This window comes from Meriones unguiculatus, assembly GCF_030254825.1.
Source record: "Meriones unguiculatus strain TT.TT164.6M chromosome 13 unlocalized genomic scaffold, Bangor_MerUng_6.1 Chr13_unordered_Scaffold_28, whole genome shotgun sequence".
Lineage (NCBI taxonomy): Eukaryota > Metazoa > Chordata > Mammalia > Rodentia > Muridae > Meriones > Meriones unguiculatus.
Window position 1 is genome coordinate 6,552,439 of NW_026843644.1, and position 24,534 is coordinate 6,576,972.

The 24,534-nt window shown below is 43.6% G+C and overlaps 1 protein-coding gene and 1 pseudogene across 1 annotated transcript in view; one reads left to right on the plus strand and one right to left on the minus strand.

The window, feature by feature from the left end:
- Positions 1–21,077: 21,077 nt before the first annotated feature.
- LOC132650651 (zinc finger protein 394-like) lies at positions 21,078–22,451 on the minus strand (annotated as a pseudogene).
- Positions 22,452–22,473: 22 nt separating this feature from the next.
- Positions 22,474–24,534, plus strand: part of LOC132650643 (zinc finger protein OZF-like) — a 41,885-nt gene continuing 39,824 nt past the window's right edge. Inside the window, exons 1-2 of the mRNA XM_060375987.1 lie at positions 22,474–22,837; positions 23,987–24,150. Coding sequence (XP_060231970.1) covers positions 24,082–24,150 — 69 coding nt within the window. The 5' untranslated portion in view covers positions 22,474–22,837; positions 23,987–24,081. The remainder of the gene's footprint in view (positions 22,838–23,986; positions 24,151–24,534) is intronic.

Below are 24,534 nucleotides of genomic sequence, written 5' to 3' on the forward strand. Positions count from 1 at the left end.
GTATTTATTCTGTGATATTTCCTGGAGGCTGTTGCTAGGAGAGTTAACTTTGTTTTCTGCCAAGTGCACATTCTGTGATATTTTGTGGTACCCGAGTTCAGCTCCTGATCAAGATGGCTTCTCATTTCAAAATGGAGTCACCCAGGCTAATTTAAACTCTTCAATCACAGAAGTAGAAAAGTAACTAAGATGTCACACACACATGATACATACCCAATAGAATGCCTGATCACCAAAGTTAAGATGTAAGATTCTGCCGGAGGCATAAATGTCTTCTATTGCGGAACTCTGATGAGTGTTCCCTTACATGTTGCCTGTTTTGACTGGAGTATGTTTTCACAAATTCCACAGGAAAATGAGTGTCACAAATTAGAGGCTAAAAATAGGGACTGGAGGGATGGCTCAGCAGTTAAAAGGACTTGCTCCTCTGCCAGGGGAACTAAATTTAGTTCCAGCAATCATGTTGGACTACTCACAACTGTTTCTAACTCCAGATCCAAGTGATCTGACACCCTCTTCTGGCTCTGAGAGCACCTACATTCATCTGTAAACAAAGGGAGAGAAAGAGAGAGGAGAGGCTAGAAGTTGATTTTGTGTAAATATGTGACAGGGTCTCCCATTTGTATTGTCTTTAAAAATTATATATAAACTAAAATGATCTTGATCTTCTGATCCTCTTGGCTCTACCTCCTGGGTGCTGAGATTCCAGGTGTGCAGCACCACACCCTAGTTCAAGCAGTGGTGAGGGTGGGACTCAGACATTCTCAATCAACTGAACCATGTCTAGATCTCCTAACATGACCCTTTCATTTCTCCATGCACTCTGCCTGCTGGGAGAATTTTAGGAGGAAGTGCTGATCTAATTGGATATCAGTGGGGATATTTTGGGGCTCAGTGGGACTGTACTGACTGACCATTTCCTCACCTCCTGCCCTCTCTCATTCTTCAGTTTAAAGTTCCCTCCGTGAACTCCAGGCCACTCTTGGGAGGAAAATGGCAGGCTAATTAGCGTTCAGGAACCTCCAACATCAGCTGTAAGACAGTCTGCCCTTCTTCATCAGTTCTTTTGGTGTGTACAATTATATTTCATTGCATACAGGTTTTCATAATGGATAAATCCAACTACTGTCATTTCTTTTTAAATATAACTTTTATTTATTACAATTTATTCATTTTGTATCCCAGCTGTAGCCCTCCCCTCATGTCCTCCCAATTCCCTCCCTTCCTCCCATGACCCTTCCCCAGTCCACTGATAGTGAAAGACCTATCCCCCCTCCCATCTGACCTTAAACTATTAGATCTCATCAGGACTGTCTTTCATAGTCTTCCTCTGTGGCCTGTTCAGGCTATTTCCCCCTCACAGGGAGGTGATCAAAGAGCCAGTCACTGAGTTCATGTCAGACAAAATCATAAATAACCCAGATGACCCTCAACTGAGGAATGGATACAGAAATAGTGGTACATTTACACAATGTAATACTACCCAGCAATTAAAAATAAGGAAATCATGAAATTTACAGACAATGTGTGGGAACTAGAAAAAAAAATCATTCTTAGTGAGTTATCCTAGACAAAGAAAGACATGCATGGTATAGGCTCAATTATAAGTGGATATTAGACATATAATATAGGATAATCGTACTAAAATCTGTACACCTAAGGAAGCTAAGTAAAAAGGAGGCCCCTGGGTAAGATGCTCAATCTTCATTCAGAAAGGCAAAGAAGATGGATATTGGAAGAAGGTGAAAATAATGAACAAGACAGAGAGCCTCTGAAAGACTCTACCCTGAAGGGTATCAAAGTGGATGCTAAGACTCATAGCAAAGTTAGGGCAGAGTGGAGGGAAACTTATGAAGAAGGGGGAGATAGAAAGACTTAGAAGGGTCTGGAGCTCTACAAGGAGAGCAACATAACCAAGAAATCTGGGCCTAGGGATCTTTTTATGAGACTGATACTCCTCATTAGCTCTTCCCAAGGAGGGTGCTGTTCTGGTTTCACTTTGTGGCTGTGCTGATAAAACTTTCTACCCAGAAGCAACTGGCAGAGAAAATGATTTGACTTAACACTTCCAGGTCACAATCCATCTATGAGAGAAATCATGAAAGGACCCATGTAATAACAACCGTGCTTGGTGGCTTGCTTGCTCACAGGCTCACACTTACCTAGCCTTCTTATACTGCCCAAGATGACTAGAGTTGCCACAGTGCCACCCGAAATTGGCTGGGTACTCCTGAATCAGTCAGTAACCAAGACAATTTTCCATAGATATTCCCCAAGGCCAATAAAATCTAGTTAATTGCCCCATGGAAGATTTCCTCTCAGATGAGATTCCTATGTCTCAAGGTAACAATTAAAATGGGTTTAGAAGAAGGTGAAGCCACATGGTGAAGGCACTGGCCACCACTGGTTTCATCCCCAACAGATCTGTACAGCAACTATACATCCCTTCAGTGGACAGTCTGAAGAACCATGGAGGGTCTTTGAGAATAACTTTCTGAAGGAAACTTTGAGAACCACATGGAGCTTGGTAGAGGGGGCACACACCTTTGACCCCAGCACTTGGAAAACAGAGGCAGGTGGATGTCTGAGTTTGATGCCAGCCTGGTCTATAGAGGCGTTCCAGGATAGCCAGAGCTACATAGAGAAACCATGTCTTTAAAAAAAATTAAAAATAGAGAGATAGAGAGGGAGGAAGAGAGGGAGACAGAGAGACATTATAATGTATATACTAGAGATCAAAGTGCACACATATGGCGGAACCAACAATTACAATCTAGCCACAAAGGAAGTGGCAGATGACCCTCCTTCCTGCGACACTGGCCAGGGCTGCAGCTCCCAGCCACGGGATCACAAAGGAAAGCCAATCATACAACATGGAATTTGGCCATGCTGAGCTATCAAAGCTAGTCCATTAGGTGTGAAGATGGTCAGTTAGTAATTATCAGGTTACTGAAATTCAGAAATGGCGATTGTTAATTGATAAAGGAAGACCTAGGCCCTAGTGGGCAGTGGTATTCCCGAGGCAGGGCATTCTGAGCAGTATAAGAGATAAGCACTTGGGGGCTGCAGAGATGGCTCAGTGGTTAAGAACACCAGCTGCTCTTCCAGAGGTCCTGAGTTCATTTCCCAGCACCCACAAAGGCAGCTTACAACTATCTACACTGGCATCTGAGGCTCTCTTCTGGGATATGATAAAGCACTCAAATGATTTTTTGTTTGTTTGCAAGAGTAAGTTCCAAACCACCTTATATACATACATATAGGTGGATGGAACAAACTCCAAAGAGCAAGCACCAAACCACCTTACCTACATATGCATACATCATGATGGATGGAACAAACACAAAAGAGCAAGCTCCATCCCAACCTTAACCTTACATACATACATACATACACATACATCTTTTCAGATGAAACAAATTCCAAAGAGTGTGGTCCAAACCACCGGACATACATACACCTTGGTGGATGGAACAAGACCCAGAAGGCCAGTTCAGACCACACTTTTACTCTTTTTCCACAGCTTATCTGTCCCAGCAAGATCTTTCAAGCTAAACACACAATGTGGTTTCACTCAATTTTTCTTTAAGTGAGTGAGTACAATGAATATATGCAAAAAAACAAAAAAACAAAAAACAAAAAACAAAACCAAACACATATTCCCCTATACCTTCACATGATCAAATGTTTCACGTATTTTGGGTGAAACATAAGATCAATTCCTTTGGTGCTAATTAATAATGAGCCCACCTGTATTTAATTGTAGCATGTAACACTCAAATATAAAATGGTTTAAGATGAATGTGGCACACTAAGATTTCATAAAGTGAAAAGTATTATGTTGAATGAGTTAGACAACAGTTATATTGGATATATTCAAAAGGTCTTATCACATCAACATTATTTTGTTGATGAACATTTTTTTTATCCAAAGTACAACCCTTACCCATTGCGCTATTCTTTTCTACAATCTTTTTTAATTTACTTTATAACTTATTCACTTTGTATACTTGTAATTTCTCCCTTCTCTCCTCCCAATCATGCCCTCCCTCCTTCTTCTCTTCCCCTACACTTTCCAGAGTCCAGTGATAGAGAAGGAACTCCTGCCCTTCCATCTGACTCCAGCCTATCAGGTCTCATCAGGATTGGCTGCATTGTCTTCCTCTGTGGCTTCATAAGGCTGCCCACAACCCCTCAGAGGGAGCTGAACAAAGAGCCAGCCACTGAGTTCATCTCAGGGACAGCTCCTGTTCTACATACTAGGGAACCCACTTGGACACTGAGCTGCCATGGGCTACATCTGTGCAGCGATTCTAGACTATCTGCACATACGGTCCTTCCTTGGAGAATCAGTCTCAGAAAAGATACCTGGGCCCAGATTTTTTGGTTCTGTTGCTCTCCTTGTGGAGCTCCTGTCCCGCTCCAGGTCTCCCCCTTCTTTCATAAGGTTCCATGCACTTTGCCCAAAGTTTGGCTATGAGTCTCAGCATCTCCTTCGCAAGATCCAGCTTTACAACTCCTAGGCATATATCCAAAATATCCTCAAATATACAAGGAAATTTGCTCAACCATGTCCATAGCAACTTTATTCATAATAGACAGAATCTCCAAAGAACCAAGATGTTCCTCAATTGAGGAATGGATACAGAAATTGTGGTACATTTACACAATGGACTACTACTCAGCAATAAAAACAAGGATATCATGAAATTTGTAGGCAAATAGTAGGAACTAGGAAAGATCATCCTAAGTTATCCCAGAAGTAGAAAGATACACATAGTATATACTCACTTGTAAGTGGATATTAGACATAATATATAGGGTAAACATACTAAAATCTGTATACCTAAAGAAGCTAAGTAAGAAGGATGACCCTGGGTAAGATGCTCAATTCTCATTCACAAATGCAAATGGGACAGACATTGGAAGAGGGAGAAAACAGGGAACAGGAAAGAATCCTACCACACAGGGCCTCTGAAAGACTCATTCCACTCTTCTTAATTCTACTATTTTATAGACCTATGCCAGGTATTGTTTTTCATTCATAAGCTAAAATGTGAGTTATTTCAAATTTCTGAAAATTGCAATCCTTGTTGCCAGGAACATTCAGATACATTTTACTTCTCTTTTGCCATGGTTCTACATACATAAATGGAGCTGCATATCCATAATGAAATTCTGTGACTGATTCTTGACAAGAGACTCTCACCTTTCATGTTTCCACTATTAACTGCTCACCCACTTTATATTCTGCCTGAAACCATTCTTATCAGAAGGGTGGATTATGTTTGTGGCCCTCAATATGCATGTGTAAACAGATAATACATCTAATATCACCAAATTAAAAGGTGGCATAGATAGAAACATCAAATGAATTTGGTTATATGCATTATTGAAAATGCCTGGTGCATATTTAATTGAATGTGCACTTAGTGTCAATTTGACTTCCAAATTTCACTCAGTCATAAAAAGAAAAGTTTAATGGAAATGTCAGTAAATACTTCATATATCTCTAGACACAGTATCTTCTCATATTCTAGATGGGAGAAACACCAAAAATTAACATAGAAAATCTTCAGATATATTACAAAATGACAGAAAATATTGAGAGAACAACACAAAGATGATCTTCTTATTCAAGTGTATGGAAATGCTTTTCCAGGTAAAGAGTAAAGTCACAGAACCCAGAAGTTTATACACTTGCAAGCACTTATGTTAATTAAGTCAACTCTGTGATGAGACTAGATATATGGACAGAGGAATGAAGGGGGTTGCCTGTGATGAAACTTTAATGTGGAAAAGACATGAATTCTGGTGTATACTTGCATGGAACAGAAGGTTTACACTACATAATCCCTGTGATTCCAACCTTCATATTCAAGATATTCTCAGTATACCATGATCACATCTTCTCTTGAAAGATCAGAATGTGAATTTGAAATTTACCTGCAGTGCACAAATCAGTGATTCCGAAGGTATAATGACACTGGTCCTCATCTGTTGAATATAGACACCAGTGATATTCTGCTGCACAGACATTTAAGACCTTTTGTAGTCTAAGGGTAATTATTTTTATGTGTACAATCAAATACAACTTTTAGGAAATTAACTTGAGGGTATAGGAGGTAGTTTTTTCAAAATCAATTATACTACACAATATCACTGAGGAGAGATCAATTTGTATACTTTAAAAACACAGAAAATACCAGGTCATTTTGCAGTGAGGAATGTGAAGAATGAGGTAAGGCCTGGTCCTGTCACGTTCTTCATATGACACAATGCACTTCATTTTCACCCCAAGGATTTTGTGGAGTCCTGATGAATATCACAGATCAAAATCTTAAGGAACGTACTTATATATAGAAATGTGTGTACAGACATACTCAGTATTCATAGAAGTGGAAAACTTGAGTTGGTAGCTTGCATACAATTACACTAATAAATTCTTATTTAGTAAATATTCTGGTGAAGAGATTTATATTTTCTATGTGAGTTAGCATTATTCTGACCCACAATTTCTACAGCCATCCTTTTTCTGAACACAGGTCCAAGCTGTAGGTCTTATCAAAAAGTGGCAACAAGATGTTTCTTGGGACAGAACAGGTGAATGGACTTGCCAGCAGAGCTGCTGTCTGTCCTGAATATGTCCACAAAGTCATCTATCCCTAAGTAACTCAGTGAAATGGACTCTTATTTTAAACCTTTCTTCCCCTAGAAGGAGAATCAAGTATTTGTTAATTTGCTTTTCATTATAGTTGGAATTGCTTGTAGTAAGACCCAGTTCTTCCTGTCCCAAAGCAGAGGAGGACTCATAAGTCTCTATGATCAAGGCACAGCTTATGCCATGGTACACAGACAACAACAAAGTTAGTGTTGAAGGAAGTCACTGAGTACACACTTTTTGATGGTCACAAATACCCGTAGACTGGTCTTTTTCTGATTAGTGAGTGTTTTGTAGTATAGGTATACTATGGATTTTAAAGGCATAGCATTTTTAAAAGCTATCTCAATATTTCTCCCCCCCATTTAATTAAATACTAACCTTTTTTGCATTGTTTATTTCCATAATTTCATATTAAAATTGGTTAAGATTTTTTATTAAATAATTTTGATAACCTTTTCAAAATAAATACTATAGAAATACTGTCTGACATAATATTCACATTCCATTGTCCTTTACCCTGTACTAAGTAAAGGACAATTTACTTAGTCATGCCAGCCTACTGCTGTTGCTCCTTCAGTGAACCCACGATGTGCAAGTAACACAGAGGATTCTTTTTTCCAATAACCTCATCCATTGATTACAAATGGCATCTTATCAAGCATTCTGATGTTATCAAAACTGTCCTTGAAAAACAATTACGTGGGAGCCTAAGTCTCATTCTTTCTTTACACTTTTTATATGAAGTTGGTTAAGAATTTCATACACATATGTAATGTGTTCTGATTAATTTTTCTCACTTTCTCCTATCTCCTGAGAGTTCTCCTTCCCACATTTGTGATTCTTTTGCATTATTTTTATGACAGACTGAGAATTTTCTGGGGCATTTGTTATGTAAACCTGAATTTGGAATTCTTCATTGGATACTGGTGGACTGAAGATAATGACTCTGACTCTCTCAGATTCAGGAGAAATTAGGTCACAAGTATAAACCTGATTCAAAAATCCTACACGTAAATATTTCTAAAATCCAAAATGTGAAGAAATAAAGATTTCCCACCCATCTAACATAACATCCTATAGTGAAAATACAAGCATATCATGTAACATGTACTTCAGGATACACATATACACACAAACACCTCAAATATATGAAATATTCATATTTGCTTTCCACCCTCAAGACTTGTGAATTTATGCATATATGTATGAATGTATATATACATATATGTATATACATAATATATATACGTACATATACATATACATATATGAACCAAAATTGGGAAGTAATGCTTCATGAAACCTGTAACTTCTAATTCTAATATTTCTCATTAGAAATAATCTACATTGAAAATGGAAAAATGATAACCATCCCATAAGCTTGATAATCCTCTTTTTATAATATAAATGATAATCTCAAAACATTTTTAATTACTATTCCAATTCAACCACAGAGGAACAAAAGATTTTTCAAAGAGGAACAAAATAGATTTTCTTTTAAGAAAATCAAACATTTTTTAGTTTCCATTATCTTCAAAAGTCAAAGTGAAATTCACCAGTTTCACAAACACATTGATGGAAAATGATCAGTATTTTTTTTTTTTATTTTAAATGAGTTGATTACTATCTTTCAAAATAAAATTAGGATTTCCAATTGTGGACTAAAGTGGAGCTGAGGAGAAATGACAAAGATGGACAGACAGTTGGGCCATTCACTTAGTTTAGGCCTACACTGGTCAGACACTAAGTCACCCTTTTCTAGGGTGGGAGCTTACAGTGAGAGAAAAATGTTGAGGGTTGAGTTTTCTCTCAGGGTTGAGAGAAAAATGTATGCATTTGGTTGTCTCTATAATGTATAGAAGAACTCTCTCCTTTCATTTTTTTCACAATTTATGAAATGGATCTTCAGGAATATTACTCAATAACTGGAAAATTTACGCCCCAAACTGAGACTGTTTTATTGATGTCTGTCCTAAAATCTATTTACATACTTATAAGAATACTCCTTAAAATATGTACTTGATGAGGTCAGGACCAATTTTATTTCTCTCAGAATAATATGAAGGCTATGATCATGGCCCCTAGAGATTATATGTGATGTGGTCCTAAAAACACCTCTATGCTCCAATCACAGCAGTCCTTAGCATCTGCAGGATCACCAAGCAGGGCCTACTTGGTACCAGCAGTTCCCCTGATGAGTGTAGGGATAGTGTCTGCTTCTCATCTCTTCACACTAATTTGGAAGTTATGAGTTCAGAGGCTTACATATATGATCCCCTTTGAGCAACCAATATAACCAGTGATTTTATCGTTCATATTTTAAACAGTTTTTGAGAAAAATCTTAGTGTAGTCCACAAACTTCCAATACTCATAAGTCAGCTTCAAAATAACTATAATTGCTGATATCTCTCTCCTTTTCATGATTTTTGCTATTTTTTTCTCAATTCAAACAGCAGAATCACACTTTAAATAATTCATTTTTTAAAATATGACTGAAACATTTGTGATAACAAAGTGAAAATGTGTACAGAAGAAAGTCCACTAAGCTTCAACTCTACTTCAAAAAGTCTGTGCCGCTGTGCAATTTTGAGAGTAAGAGAAATACCTCTCATAGGAATAGCAGACTAATTGGCTATCAATACCAAATGGTCAGTCCTGAAAAATATATATACAATTAATATTATACTGACTGAGCTGATTATGTAGTTACGAATACATATATATATATCGACACACATATACGTACCTTAACACATATATATCTGTGTAACAATTATTAATTAAAAAAGAAGCTATGATTTGAAAAGAGACCAAGTAAGGAAACATGGGAGGATGTGTAATAAGAAAATAGGGAAATAATGAAGTAATTATAAAGCAAAACAGAACAAAAAACTATTTTATTTTTGTACAGTAAAGCCTAATCAAAGTGTAGCCTCTAATACTATGGCAGGCATGAGGGACATACTCATAGGTTATTAGTCACAACCAAAACATCATTAAACAAGGAGAGATGTAGTTTTTCTTTTTTTTCCTTGTTCTGTCTCTTCTGAGTTTCCTGGAGCCTTGGCATAGCAAGGTCCAGTATATTCCATCGTTGGTGAACTCCTCATAGGCTTCCATGTAGGTAAATATGGATTCTCCTGGGACAGGTCTCAACCTAACAGAACAGATATTCAGTGGATAATTACAAGACTGATATTCATACTAAATTTCAAAGGGTGCATAGTTTTAAAACATGGACTCAATTTGCAAGAGAAGTCATTTTCCTTGCCTCTGGCAAAAGCGACATATGGCACTCCACCAACCTGTGATATCAGGATATCAGCCACCAATGCTGGCCTCCAGGTCAACTGAAGGGGAAGTAAAAGTACTTATTATACATCTCAGAACCCACACCTGTATTCCTGTTACTTCCCAAACAAGCCTACACTCTGCTAACTCCCAAAATATTCAAGCAAAATATTTTATAAAGACAGTTTCTTTACTTGTCTGAGCTATCTCCACTTTCCTGTCTTAATATTGTTTCTTTTCTCATAGACAGCTTGGTCACATGAAATTTTTTTTTCTCCCCCCAGGTCTGAAGTTTTCTAGAATCCTCTGAACATTTTTCATCTTTTATCCATAACAAAATTCTTTCCTATAATCATCTAAGATTTGGTGTTTTTCTTTCCTGTTATCCAGATCATTTAAATTGAACATTTAAAATGTATCTGTACTTAAGTGACTATTACTCTGCTAAAAACAAGGAATGTATAGCTTTTAGTTAGAAAACACTTAATGAAATGAATGAAAGTATGAAAAGAAAGATAGCAGCCAATGGTCTTCAATACACACATAAATGAAACGTATGTAATGTAAAGGGTTATGTTAAAAATAGTACCAATTCCATTTCATGATAACAGAATTGAAAGTAAAAGAGCATGTTTGGAAAACAGTTCTTGTCTAGTCTGAACCTGTATCAAAATATTGAGATTTAGGTTTCAAAGAACGTAAAATATGTCAGAAACAATGAAAGTCTGTTGAAACAAAGAATTGTGACTGAAACATGAGAGATACTCTGTAAGTTTCATAATAAAGAAATGTAGTATACACTGGACATATAATGGTCATGGACAAATCATTCAAAATTAGAATGCCTGTCTTTAAAATGATTGTATTTCGGTGACAGTAATAATCTTTGCCTTCTGCACAGTGTGCAATTTCATTAATATGTGTAATTATATACTTCTAATTAAGATAGCAAAACTCTACCAGACTGTTAGGTTCTTCATGAAGATATTCTGCTGAATAATTATGATTTTAAAAATATAACACATTTGAGTATGGGAAATAAAAACACATCAGAAGGAAATCTCTATAGTGTCACGTGGTAACCAACCCCATTATTTTCAAAATAGTAATAAATACGTGTAAAGAAAGTAATCGGGCTTTCCTAATAGCATAAACTATTTAGGTCCCAGGGAGTGCAATTATCCAAACATGCCAGTCCTGGACCTACTCAACATGCATTTTCAAAGGAATTCTGGTGATTAGAAAGAAACAAGCAAAAAACAAACAAATAAACACACATACCAAAAATAGCATTCATCAAGAATTTGTGCAAAAGTTCTGGTCCAGCAAAATAGCCATTTTCCTTGCTCCAACAAAAGGGACAAATCGCACTCTATTGACCTGTAGCTCCTATGAGGATATCAACACCCATGGTGGCCTCCAGGTTCCTTGAAGGGGAAGTAAATGGACTTGTTATATATCTCAAAACACACGTCTAGATTCCTGTGCCTTCCCAAAGAGCCTCATCTCTTTCTGCACTATCCTAATTTTCTGCATAGTCTAGAAATACCCTGATTTTTTTTTACACAAATTAATTTATTTATAAATTTCATATCTTCATCCCAGGCCCCGTCCCTTCTCTCTTCACAGTCCCACCATCATTCTTCCCTCCCCCATTCCCTCCTTCTCTTCAGAGAGGCTCACTGTGTGTAACAACCCACCCTGACACATTACATGAGGTAGGACTTCCTCTCTCACTAAGGACAGGCAAGACAGCCCAGCTAGGGGAAAGGAAACTAAGGGCAAGCAACAGAGTCAGAGATAGCCTTCAGTTCAATGTTAGGGGTCCCACATGCTGACCAAGATGCACATCTGTTACATATGTGTAGGTGGACCTAAGTCCAGCCTGTACATTTATGAAAGCATAGTTTGTCTCTGTCTAAGCTATCTTTACTTTTCTCCTAATATTCTCCATTCTCTTCTAGACAGTCTTGGTCATATCACGTCTGCTTCTTTTTCTCTGTGCTATGAACTCTTCCAGGTGCCTCTGAACATTTTTCCTCTCTGACCCATAATAAAATTATTCCCTGTAATAATGGAGTGGCTACAATTTTAATGGTTTCTCTGTTGTTCCTGCTCATACAGTTGGAATATTTAACATATATATTTTATTAAGTGAATATTACTATGCCTAAGTCATTTCATTTCATTCAAGGAATATGTACTGACAAGCCATAGTTTTTACTTGGGAAGGATTAAATATCCCTGTGAATTGAACAGTCAAAGAGAGACATCAGCCAAGGTTGTCATCAAATGCATCTGGCAATAATGTAAAGGTATTTTATAAAATATTGCCAATGCAATTTCATTATAAAATTGAAATTAAATGAGTATGTCTGGAAAGTCATTCCTATCTAGTAGAATCAATGTTCACATATTGAGAAATATATGTTTGAAACTAGAAGGTTGTTGAATTTGGGGCTGAAATTTGAGCAGTTTCCAACAAAACTTTGTTGGCACAATGGGTAATACAACTAGATGAAGAGAAAATAATCTCTCATATCTTGGGCATATAGTTTTGAAGGTACATGGCTATCATTCCTTGTAATAACTCAAAGCATTACTCTCTGTCATGATAACTTTGTTTCTTTGGGGGAATGGTACTGATTATTGCTAACAGGAGTAGCTTTTCATGAAAAAAAAAAAACTGTTAAGAATTAGCTCACAGGTTCTAGAGAACTCAAGACAGAACACTTCCTGAGACCATTAGTCTAGCATGAAAATCATAATGAGCATTTTAAAATACCTTTACATCGGAGCCTGGAATGGAGAACCTTTCACTGGGCAAAAAATTATCCTTTTCTTTCCTGGCACTAACCAAAATGGCTACAGCAGTTTGTAGACAAACCCCTGAAGTGTAAACATTCTGTAGTAGTCAGGGGGAGAAACCACTGTGATGTCAACATTCCAAGGCTCAGGCCATAACTGACAAAGTGACGCATGCATTTCAAATTTTGACTTTAAGACATTGATTTAAAAAAAAAAAATTGAGCCACATGTGTTTTGAAGAAATATTCAAAACTGTGTGTGTGTATGCGTGTGTAATAGATATATGATATAGACAATAGACAAAGAATAGATGTTAGATAGAAGGATAGATAACTATAATGCTATCAGCACAACAATAGGAGGAATACTTATATAGGGTCAAATAGGGGGAATACTTGTACAGGGTCAAATAAAAGGGGAGGACAACCTTCCCTAACAGTGGACTAGGGGAAGGGTGCAGGGGGAGAAGAGGGAAAGAGGGTGGGATCTGAGATGAGGGAGAGGGCCACAGCCACAATATAATTTGAATAACTTGAAATAAATAATAATAATAATAATATTTAAAAGACAGTAATGTAAAAATATCGGGAAATTTATATTCATCTCCAAAGATTATTAATTCCTAATTTTTTAACCTGTTAAAGGCCCAGGTAAAAAAAGGCAGCATGCAAAATCATTAAAACTCTGAAACTTAGAGTCTAATACATGCAAAAATCATAGAATACTTGAAAGATGAATGCGCTTTATTGAGATATGGTCAGAAAGCTTCATGCACAAAGAAGTCAGAAAGCTTGAAGGAGAGGAGTACACATGCTTATGAGTATACAGTAAATTTTATATATTAGTCCTAGATACACAAAGAATTGTAACTGAAACATGGGAGATGCTCTGTACATTTAGTAATAAAATATGTAGTATACTTTGGACATATAACAACCATGAACAAACCATTCAAAATTAGAATTACCTGTCTGTATGGTGATTGTATTTGGTGATAGTAATGATTTTAGACTTCTGCAAAGTGTATAATTTCATTAATACATTTAATTATACAGTTCTCTTTAAGATAGCAAAATTCTACCAGACTGTGAGATTCTTCATAAAGATGTTCTGCCAAATAATTATAATTTTAAAAATATGACACATTTGAGTATGGGAAATAAAAACACATCATAAGGAAATCTCTAAAGTGGCATGTGATAACTAAACCCATTACTTTTTAAAAGGACATAATAGGTGGGAATAGTTTAATCAGGCTCTCCTGATTACACTATTTAATTTAAATAATTTAAAAAACAAGTTTAAACTTGTTAGGTCCCACGAAGTGCAATTATCCAAAAATGCTCAACATGCAGTATCAAAGGAATTCTGGTGATTAGAAACAAACAACAACAAAAACAGACAAACAAATAAATACATATACCAAAAACAGTATTCATCCAGAATTAGTGAAATAGTCCTTGTCCAGCAAAATAACCATTTTTCTTGCTGTGACAAAAGGAACATACTGCTCTCTACTGACCTGTGGCTCCTATCAGGATATTAACACCCATGGTGGCTTCCAGGTTGCCTGAAGGGGGAGTAAATGTACTTGTTACACACCTCAAAACACCCATCTAGATTCCTGTGCCTTCCCAAACAGCCTCATCTCTTTCTGCACTATCACAATTTTCTAAATATTCTAGAAATTACCCTGTCTTTCTTTCCACCAATTAATTAATTAATTTCATACCTTCATCACAGGCCCCCATCCCTTCTCTCCTCACAGTCCTACCATCATTATTCACTCCCCCATGACCTCATTCTCTTCAAAGAGGCTCACTATGTGCACCAACCCACCCTGACATATTACATGAGGCAGGACTAAGAGCATCTCGCTAAGGGGAAGGGAATTAAGGGCAAGCATCAGAGTCAGTGAAAGCTCTCAGTCCAATTGTTAAGGGACCCACATGTTGCCCAAGCTGCACACCCGCTACTTAAGTGAGGGGGGCCCTAGGTACAGCCTGTGCATTGATGAAAGCATACTTTGTCTCTATCTAAGCTACCTCTACTTTTCTCCTAATATTCTCTATTTTCTTTGAGACAGTCTTGGTCATATCAAGTCTGCTTCTTTTTCTCTCTGATCTGAATTCTTCCATGTGCCTCTGAACATTTTTCCTCTCTCATCCATAAAAAATTACTCACTGTAATAATGGACCAGATGCTATTTTGCTGGTTTCTCTGCTGTCCCTGCTCATACAGTTTGAATATTTAAAGTATATATTTTATTAAGTGAGTATCACTATGTCCAAGACATGTTACTTTGTTTAAGGAGCCCCGGTCCTAGTGTGGGTGGCTCCTCCTCACATGCTGAGGAGGCCCTAGATGGATGACTCCAGGGTCTGGAGAAAGCAGAGTTCTGTCAGCCCTGGAGACCTTGGCTCTCCACCACATTGCTGTACTCCCTGGCCTCAGGGTATGGAATCTCTTCCCCCAAGAGCTCACATCACCTCTGGCTACACAGCCTTCCTCCTTTCCTCCCTCCCTCCTTCCTTCCCTCTCCCTTTCTTCCCTCCCTCCATTCCTTCCTTCCTTCCATCCTTCCCTCCTCCCTTCATTCCTCCCTTTCCTCCCCTCCCACTTCTTCTTCCCCCCACTGCCTGGCCTGGCTGGTCTGGAACTCTGTATACCAGGCTGCCTCCAACTCCATGGAGACCAATCTTCATCTGACTCCTGGAATTAAAGACATGTGTCCCTAAGTCTGGACCTTTATTTCAGGATTTATTTATGTCTTTTTTTTTTTGAGACAGGGTCTCTCTATGTAGCCCTGGCTGTCCTGGACTTGCTCTGTAGACCAGGCTGGCCCTGAACTCACAGAGATGCCCCTGCCTCCGCCTCCCTGAGTATTGGTGTCACAGGTGTGCTATACCACCCAGCTAATTTATGTATATATGCATGTAAGCATGTATGTATGTATGTATGTTCGTATTTTTGCATACATCACATGTGTGCCTGGTGTCTGTGGAAGGTGGAAGAGCATCAGAGTTCATGGGCCTGGTCGTGAGCTGCCAAGGGGGTGTCGGGAACCAAATCCTGAGGCCTAGGCGAGTGCTCTTAACTGCTAAGCCATCACTCCAGGCCCTATACTACTTTTTGTATTATCACACTTGTTGCATGTATGTGTGTGTGTGTGTGTTTGTGTGTTGCATGCATGTTCTATCTTCTCGGCTCATTGCATTATTTTTTGGTGTGTGTGGGGTAAGGTTCTATCATCTAGCTCAGGCTAGCACCAAGCTCAGAGCAATCCCTCTGCTTCAGCCTCCCAAACCTGGGCATTCCAAGACCGAGCCCATAGCCAACTGTGTAAACTGAGAAGCTGTGTCTGTGCACAGCTGTGTGGGCTGCTGGCTTCAACACAGCACCAAGCTTTCCTTGTGACGAGGGTGGCTAAGAACCACCACCCACCCACCTGCCAGGGACTGTGCTCCTCCTGTCTTAGGGACTCTGGGGCCAGCTCTTCTGCCAGGCACTGTGGCAAAGTGGCTCAGTGGATAGTGCATGCATGGCCCGGGCTGCACCCCAGTGCTGCCAACTGCCACTGGAGAGACATACCTTGAAATCCCAGATCATCATGGCCCCATTGATGCCAGTGGTGTATAATTTGCAACTGTCCTGCTGGTCCACCTCGTAAATGGACACCTGGCTAAAAGAAGAGCGAGACCATGAGGTTGGTGGAGGGAGTGAGGCCATTGCCCCAAGCCCCGCACCGAAAGATGGCTGGGGGTGCACTAGGCTCCAGATTCCTCAGGGCCACACGACAAGACCCTGTCCTAGAGTGGGAGGGCTCACTCACCCGGGATGTGGCCGAGACTACATCAGGCCCTGGCCAGGTCCCCAAGGCCAGGTCCCCAAAGCCACATACACTGGCTACTGGTGCTTGCATGGAGACCTACCTATCTGAAGGTGGAGGCCAGAAGGCTACAAGTTCAAGGTCAGGGGGCTGCAGGGATGGGTCAGAGGTTGAGAGTGCTGGCTGCTATTCCAGAGGTCTTGAATTCGAGTCCCAGGACTCACACGGTGGCTCATAGCCATCTGGTGCAGAGGAGAGGGAGAGGGAAAAGGAGGGAGAGAAAGAGAGAGGGAGGGAGAGGGATGGAGAGAGAGAGGAAGGGAGAGAGAAAGAGGAGGGAGAAGGAGGAGGAAGGAGGGGAAGGTAGAGGGAGAGAGAAGAGGAATGGAGAAGTAAGGAAAAGGCGAGGGAGAGGGATACAGGAGAGAGGAGAGCGAGGAAGTGGGAAGGAGAGGGAGGGGAAGGCGGCAGGAGGAAGACAGGGAAGGAGGGAGGAAGGAGAAAAGGCCACAGCCTCAGCATGGGGCTGGTAGGGACAGAACAGGGCTCAGCAGATGCAGACACAAAGAACTACTTTTTCCTTCCAAGCTCAAAAGTGACCGGAGCATGGCTGAAGCCAACCAGTCCTCAACAAGGCCTCTGAAAGCAGCCTGCTTGGGCAGCCACAGCCTTCCTGGCTTTTGAAATCGGCCTTCAGGAGTTCCAGGTTCCATCCCAATCCACAACCCCAAAGGAAACAAACAAATAGGGAGACTCCCTACAGAGCCTTCACCCCAAGATGCCTGCAGAACTGGGCAGACAGGGGATACCCGGGTGAGCCAACCCATCTGCAGAGCTTCCAGAGAGACTCCTCCTCCTCCTCAGATGCCAGCCTGGCTGGCCTCAAGGCGTGGAGGCCCCAGCACAGCCGGTGAGAAGGGCCTTTACACACTCACAATCATTTCAGGTTGTTATTAGTTCGTTAAGCTGTGTTTTTGGTATATAGGTCAGTAAACGACTATGAGAATCTGTTCTCTCCCTTCTCCGTGTGGGCTCTGGACAGCACATGCGCCTTGTTTGACTGGCACAGGCAGTGGCACCCTGCAAGTGGGCACACTGTGTGCGGGAAACTGTGTGTGGGGGAGGGTGTGCGGAGCATATCCTGGGACTGGCACAGGCAGGTGGCACCCTGAGAAGGGGCACACTACAGGAGACTATGTGCAGGGGACTGTGTGAGGGGAGCACCCTGGGAATGGCACAAGCGGGTGGCACCCAGCTAGGGTGCCCACTGCGGGGAAGTGTGTGCGTGGGAGGGTGTGTGAGGCAAGTCCTGGGCCCAGCACAGGAGGCATCCCAGGAGGGGCACACACTCACCTCGGCCACCATGCTCTTCTCTGAGGACAAACTGAGCAGTGGCAGAAATTCTGTCTTCAGACTCGACACACTGCACAGGGGAAACACGCATCACACATGGTTCTCCTCCTTTGTGAAGTGCACACTGAGGACCAAACTTGGGCAGTGCCACCTTCATGTGAGGGTCGTACCCTGCAGACCAGGCTGGCCTCAAAGGCATGATCCCTTTGCCTCGGCTCCCCGGATGCTGGGATTGTGGGCCTGCACTACCGTGCCTGGCTTGGAAGAGTGTATTCATGTGGAAGGGTGAAATCTTGACACCAAGGTCTTTGGCTTGACCTTTGTGGCTCTTTGACCTCCCCCACCACCACAGAGGGAGGAGCAGTATTGCCAAGCCAGAGGAGGACATTGTAGCCAGTCCTGATGAGACCTGATAGACTAGGGTCATATGGAAGGGGGGGGGGACTTCCCCTAGCAGTGGACTGGGGGAGGAGCAGGGAGGAGATGAGGGAGGAAGGGATGATGGGGAGGGAGGGATGACGGGAAGGGAGGGTGGCAGGGATGATGGGGAGGGAGGAAGGGATGATGGGGAGGGAGGGAGGATTGGTGGGGAGAAAGGGAGGGATGACAGGGAGGGAAGGAGAGATGATGGGAGGAATGACAGGGGGAGGGAGGGAGCTACAGCTGGGTTACAAATAAACTATAGTTAATATAAAAAATAGAAATTTAATTTAAAAACAAAACAAAATGCAAACAACCAAAAAACAAAATAAAAGCTTGACACCAGCAAAGCTGTCGCAGAGCACAGTTCTGCCATGGTGACCCTTTCATAAGAGAACTAGTAGAGTCAGCACGGGGAGGACCACATCCATACCGTCCACGCCACTGCATCCTCACAGGGTGGCCAGGAGGAGGCCATAACCCAGGCACATTCCTAGTTTGCCCATGGGAGGGCAAGTGCCAAGCTGCCTGAAAGCGGACTCTGGGCTTCTTCCCTTGCCACCGAGCCACCTTCACCGCAGTCTGGTGAAAAAGCACCATTCAGACTCTTCCTGAAGACCTGGGGTGGCACGAAGGCAGGAGAAAGATGGCCCCTGTCCTGTTTGGGGTGGTGTCAGGGGAAGGAGCTGAGGGTGTGCATGTGCTGGGTGGTGGCAGCAGCTTCAGCTCTGGTTTTCTGGGACAAAGACCAGGCTGGCCTTGAACTTCTGAGCCTCCTGCTTCTGCATCCTGGGCCACCACGCTCTGTCTCATCTCCCTGGGGGCTGGTGGGGACCACAGATGTGAGGAGACATTCAGGCATCTGAGGTGCCATCCTCCCAGCTCCCAGACATCATCTTCATGAGGGCGGCTTGGACCAGGCCTGCTGTCTACAAGTGCTGCCGGAAGGGCGGCCGTGGGTTACTGACCCCCAGTGAGACCCAGCTGCTCTATCCTGGGAGCTGTATACACTCCCCCTAGCTGCAGTGCTCTAGGTTACTGTGTCCAGAGTGACTGTGGCCAGCTGTATACACTTCCCCCAGCTGCCAAGGAGAGTCAGCATGTCCAGATCGGTAGCTGTCCACCCTTCCCCTCGCTGCTGTGTAGGGCCAGCATGTACAGATCGTTAACTGTACCCCCCAACCCTCCCCTCAGCCAGGCGAGGACTCACTGAACACTCTTGGAGGTGTCAGCCACAGACACTGTGCTGTCGCAGGCGGCTCCCACTGGCCGAGCAGCTGACACTGTGCACCCAGCCACCAGTGCAGCTGCTTTAGTGCTGGGTTTACAGGCGTGCAGCACCTACCGGGCTTCTGCAGTGCTGTGGGAAGGTAACCAGCTCAGCAAGTTCTCTACCTGCTGAGCCACATCTCAGCCCCAGCTCCTTTTCTAAACGAAGAAGCTCTCTTTATCACCCAGCTGCTCACATGGTACTGTACTTTGCAAATAAAGGAGCCCAAAGGGTACCTGGCAGTGCTGAGCAATAGGCAGTGCCCATTTATCCTCACCTGGATTTGAAGTCACATGACCCTGCAGCCAGCAAAATGTTGTTGGAGTGCCAGCCCAACCTGAGGACTGTGGAGCGAATCAGCTTCTTAATGTGCTTGCTCACCCACCTAAGGAAGGAGAAAACCAAGTTTACACTGTCTTCACAGACAAAAACAGCATCATTTGCCAAGACGCCCCATAAACCCCCTCCAAATAAAACTGATCTATATGTTTATAAAAACCATTTCAATTCTGAAATCTACTAGCAACGTTAGCTACATTTACAGAGATAAGTCATATAGGCACTTTTAATGTTGTAAGGCTGCCCTTTGACTTAGGCTTGAGTATTTTCATGGGCTCCCTACAGTTCACAGGTGCTCCTGCTGAAGGCTGGCTTGCTCTCTGTCAGGGAAGAGCTTCCTATACAGAGTTCAGGCTGGCCTCTGATTTGCTGTGAACCCCACACTGCTCTTAAAGTCAAGCTAGAATTACAGGCCTGTGCACCACACTGGCCTGAGGGGCTGACGTACAGCTCATGTTTAGGGACTACATTTGCGACCACAGTAAGGTCCAGTCCACTAACAACCTCTCTGCAAACACATAGAGTCAACTGCTCCAAGGCAGTCAGGAGGAAATGCTTCCTACATGAATTAAGAAGAGTGGGGAGCTGGAAAAGGAAGGATGGAGATGAAGGGATGAAGGAGGAGGTAGAGGGAGAAAGAAAGGGAAGGGGGATTAGCATGGCTCACCAGGTGTTTTCAGACTCAAAGTAGCAGACTGAGGAGATGAGCCAGCCTCCACTCCCCACAGCAAACTTGTTATCCAAAGAGGACTACTTCACAAAAGTGGCACAGTTGATCCTGAGCAAGGGCAGGGGTGGTGGCAACCTCAAGGTTGTCACTTTTCCAAAGCCCCTCCTCCTTGGCCCTGCAGAGGACTTATGAGGTGGCCGTGCACCTGGCTCTCCACTTCTCCAAAGCCCTTCCTCCTTGGGTGCACAAGGGACGCAAGAGGTGGCTGTGTGCCCTGACTCTCCTGGAGCACCCTGGGGCTGTGGCGGTGGCAGAACAGCATCTTTAGGTGGTTTCTCTTCCCTTTCGAAGTCCATCCCCAGGGGGACGGGGGGCGCGCCTTGTACCCAGGCCTGCGCAGGCTTGGTCTCCTCCTTGTAGTCCTCCTACTGCTTTGGGATCAGGTTAGGTTTCAGGCAGCTTGGTTCTCCAGGCCTGAAACGGGAGAATGTGAGCAGAGAGAGAATGGGCCCAGCCCGGGACTCCAATGTCAGTGTTAGGACCCAAGGTCTCGGTGGGGTCAGGGGGTCAATCTATAAGAACTGTTCCCCTGAGCGCTTAGGGAGAGGGAGGTGGGGGGGGATGGGAACTGGGGGATACTGGGAAGAAGAGGGGTTCCAGAGGCAGGACAGGAACTGGGGTATTCTGGGAAGGACGCTTTATCACAGCATCCAGGAGGAGACCCTGGCTCACCAGAGCCATGCGGACCTCAGGGCGTCAGAGAGGAGCCTCACTCACCCGGCACGGTCGTGCTCCCTTAATCCTCCGCGCTCTCTTTGCACGAGCCGTTCTGGGGATCCACGGCCAGCTGCTGCCATTCTCCCTGGGTTGGACATTCAGCCTCGGCCTTGAAAGTCGGGGTGCCCTGGAGGGGCGCAAGACCTCAGTTAGTACTCGCTTTCTCTGCTGAGTAGCAAGGAGCTGGTGAGCCGAATGGCAGGGTAACAAAGCGACCCACGTCACCTCGACTGGACTCAGGGACCCCTGAAACACGGCTTCGGGACTAGCCTGAACTAGGCAGCATCTCCCGGCAGCTTTGACTAGGCTGAATGTGCGGAATGGAGACAAGAGGAGCGCCAGTGTCCACCTCCTCCTCACTGCTAATCGGGAAACAAGGGGACCAGCTACAACCCTGCTGCACCTTCCTGGGCCTAGACTGTGGATCTTGTTCAACCCTGACACCCCAAAGTGCGCCCTTCCCTCTCGGAGCTCTTGACACAGCGGTGGGAAGACTCATTCGCCTGCGGTCTCGGGGTTTGGGGGGTCCTCACCTGCGGGGAGGCCGGGTGCAGGGCGCGCGCCCAGGCCCCTGCCTACTCCCCGCTCTCGGGAGGCAGGTGGCGCACGGGGTCCTGCAGCCGGCGCGCGAGGAGGCTGAGGAACTGCTCGAGGACCAGCAGCTCCAGCATCCGCTCCTCGGAGCGCCGCTCGGGCCGCAGCCAGCGGCGGCACAGCTCCCGCCGGCGGCTCAGCGCCTCCTCCGGGCTGGACACGTCCCCGGAGCGCAGCCGCCAGAAGCGTCTCCGGGAGGTTTCGGGGTCCCGCCAGTCCCCGGGATCCTTCTCTTCCTCCTCCGCTTCTGCTTTCAACGCCAACACGACCGCGCAGGCCACCGCCATCGCAGCCTCCGGGGCCACGAGACCCCGATGAGATTCCCGGAAAGCGGGGCGCGCGGCCACCGTTTCCCCCAAAACATGGCCACGACAGCTCACGACCCCGGCCAGCGCGCCAGCGGGAGAGAAAAAAAAAAACCAGGCCGGAAGTGCGTCATCAACCCACGCCTACTCCGGACAGAGACATACAAAAGCCGGGACCGTCGTGGGTCTCTCCATGCGCATCTCCGCCTCGCAGCGTTTATAATGCTGGAAACAGCGCGCATGAGATTCTGGGATTTGTAGGCGACTCAGGGTCCACGGTCCAGGCAACGGACAGGAAAGGAATCAAACTCGGGACTACGAGCAATCCCCGAATGCATTGCGCCACGTGGACGCCATTTTTGTAGTTCTCCGATACAATCCCGGAAGTCCTTGCTCCGAAGCCATGTTTGTAGTTCTCAGGCTGGTGGGTCTCTGAGGCGATGTATCTTGGACCATTGGGACTTCCGTGACCAGCAAGAGCTCCGAAGTGAGAAACGAAGGGATAAAGGTCTGTTTGTAAGTAGAGGGTTTGTGTTTACAGCCCAGGCCAGGGAGATGGTAGGGCGGCCTCGGTGCCTCCGAGCCCGGAAGTCTCTGTTCTCTGCGGGGCGGATCTGGAAGCGAAGCCATAAGGGGCGGGACTTCCGCCAGCGACGCGCTGCTACCCGGAACGGTTTTCCCAGGTCCGCAATCTTCTTATCTCAAGCAGTTATGAATTCATAGTCCTGCTCACACGTGGGGTGGAGGCGGGGAGGAAGGGGAGTAGGAGGGATTTGGGGGTTCCCTGCCTCCTTCCCTTGTCCACCCCTGGCCTTCCATCCATCCATCCGCCTGGAGTCCCTGAGCGGCTCGTGTGTGGAGCAGAACCGCAGGCAGGGTGTTGGCGGACGAGAACACAGTCCTCTGCTCCCTCCAGGCCTGCATGCTTCCTGGGGGAGATGGGTGCACCCCGCCCGGGGTGAGGCTGTGCACGACCTTGTATTGGTTGTTCTGGCGCCCTCTGCTGGCCTGCGGGTGCACGAGCAGGGAGGATCCTATAAATAATTTTTAGGGGGCTGGGGGTTGAGTAGGTAAGGTGCACTGGGCTTAGTTGTTAGGGTGCTGGGGACTCAGTACAAAAGGATCTGTCCACCTCTGCTGGGCTGAGGGCATATACTTATGGGCAAAGAGAAAAAAGAGGTGGAGGAGGAAGAAGAGGGAAGGAAGGAGAGAGAGAAGAAAGAAAAGGAAGGAAAGAACGAAAGAAATCTGTGTGGCTTTGCAGAAAAACAACAGCTAATTAAAACTTGGGTACTATTTGGTGTTGATTTCCTGAATTTGAACCAACATACACAGGTAAAAGTGCAGGTATTCTGTACTCACATAAGTAACTGAAGTTTTTCCACATGGTAAATAAATTATTTTCTACCAGAAGGAAGGTGTAGAACATGGCAAACCAATACATTTTATTTTGAGTCCCTATCAAATAGGAATGACTTGAACTTTTTCAGAGGAAGCTTCTCATATTCGAAAACAAGAGCTATCCCTGGCTTAATGAACTATCTCTAGTCTTCTACAGCCTCCCACTACCCAGGAGATTTTTACTTCCATAAATTCTGGATTGACAGGTTTGATTGCTCATCTCCTGCTATGCTATATATCATGACACATACCCAATTTCTATAGAGATTAAACCAGAAGAAAATGATGTGGTGACCGTTTCTGAGCCCAGCTATTCGATACGGAATGCAGTGTATGCAGTGTCCCATGCCCTCCATAAAATGCTGCTGAGCAAAATTGAAATGGGACCTAAAGAAGACAGAAACATGGACTGGCTTCTTCCATGCCAGGTAAGCCTCACTCATAAGCAAGGGAAGCATCAGGATTTTATATTATTGGTAAGTAATTACTATCCTCAAACCAATAAAACATTTTCATCTTATAGTTGCAAGTACAAATTAAAATAGAAAAAGGTTCTGTCAAAGTGTATGTGTATATATCTTACATGATTTGGATACTGAAAGCACTCATTTGAAGACAAATTTGAATGTCTTTCAACAAATGTTTTCCTAATGTGAGATGAAATTCTGTAAGATACAATTGAAAATAGTGTAAAAATATATCAAGTTCCAAAATTTTTATCATTTCATGGAATATGTCCAATGTCATAAGATACAGATTAGGGCATCATATCCAAGCAACCATTTCACCTAAAATACAATCTGTATTTATGA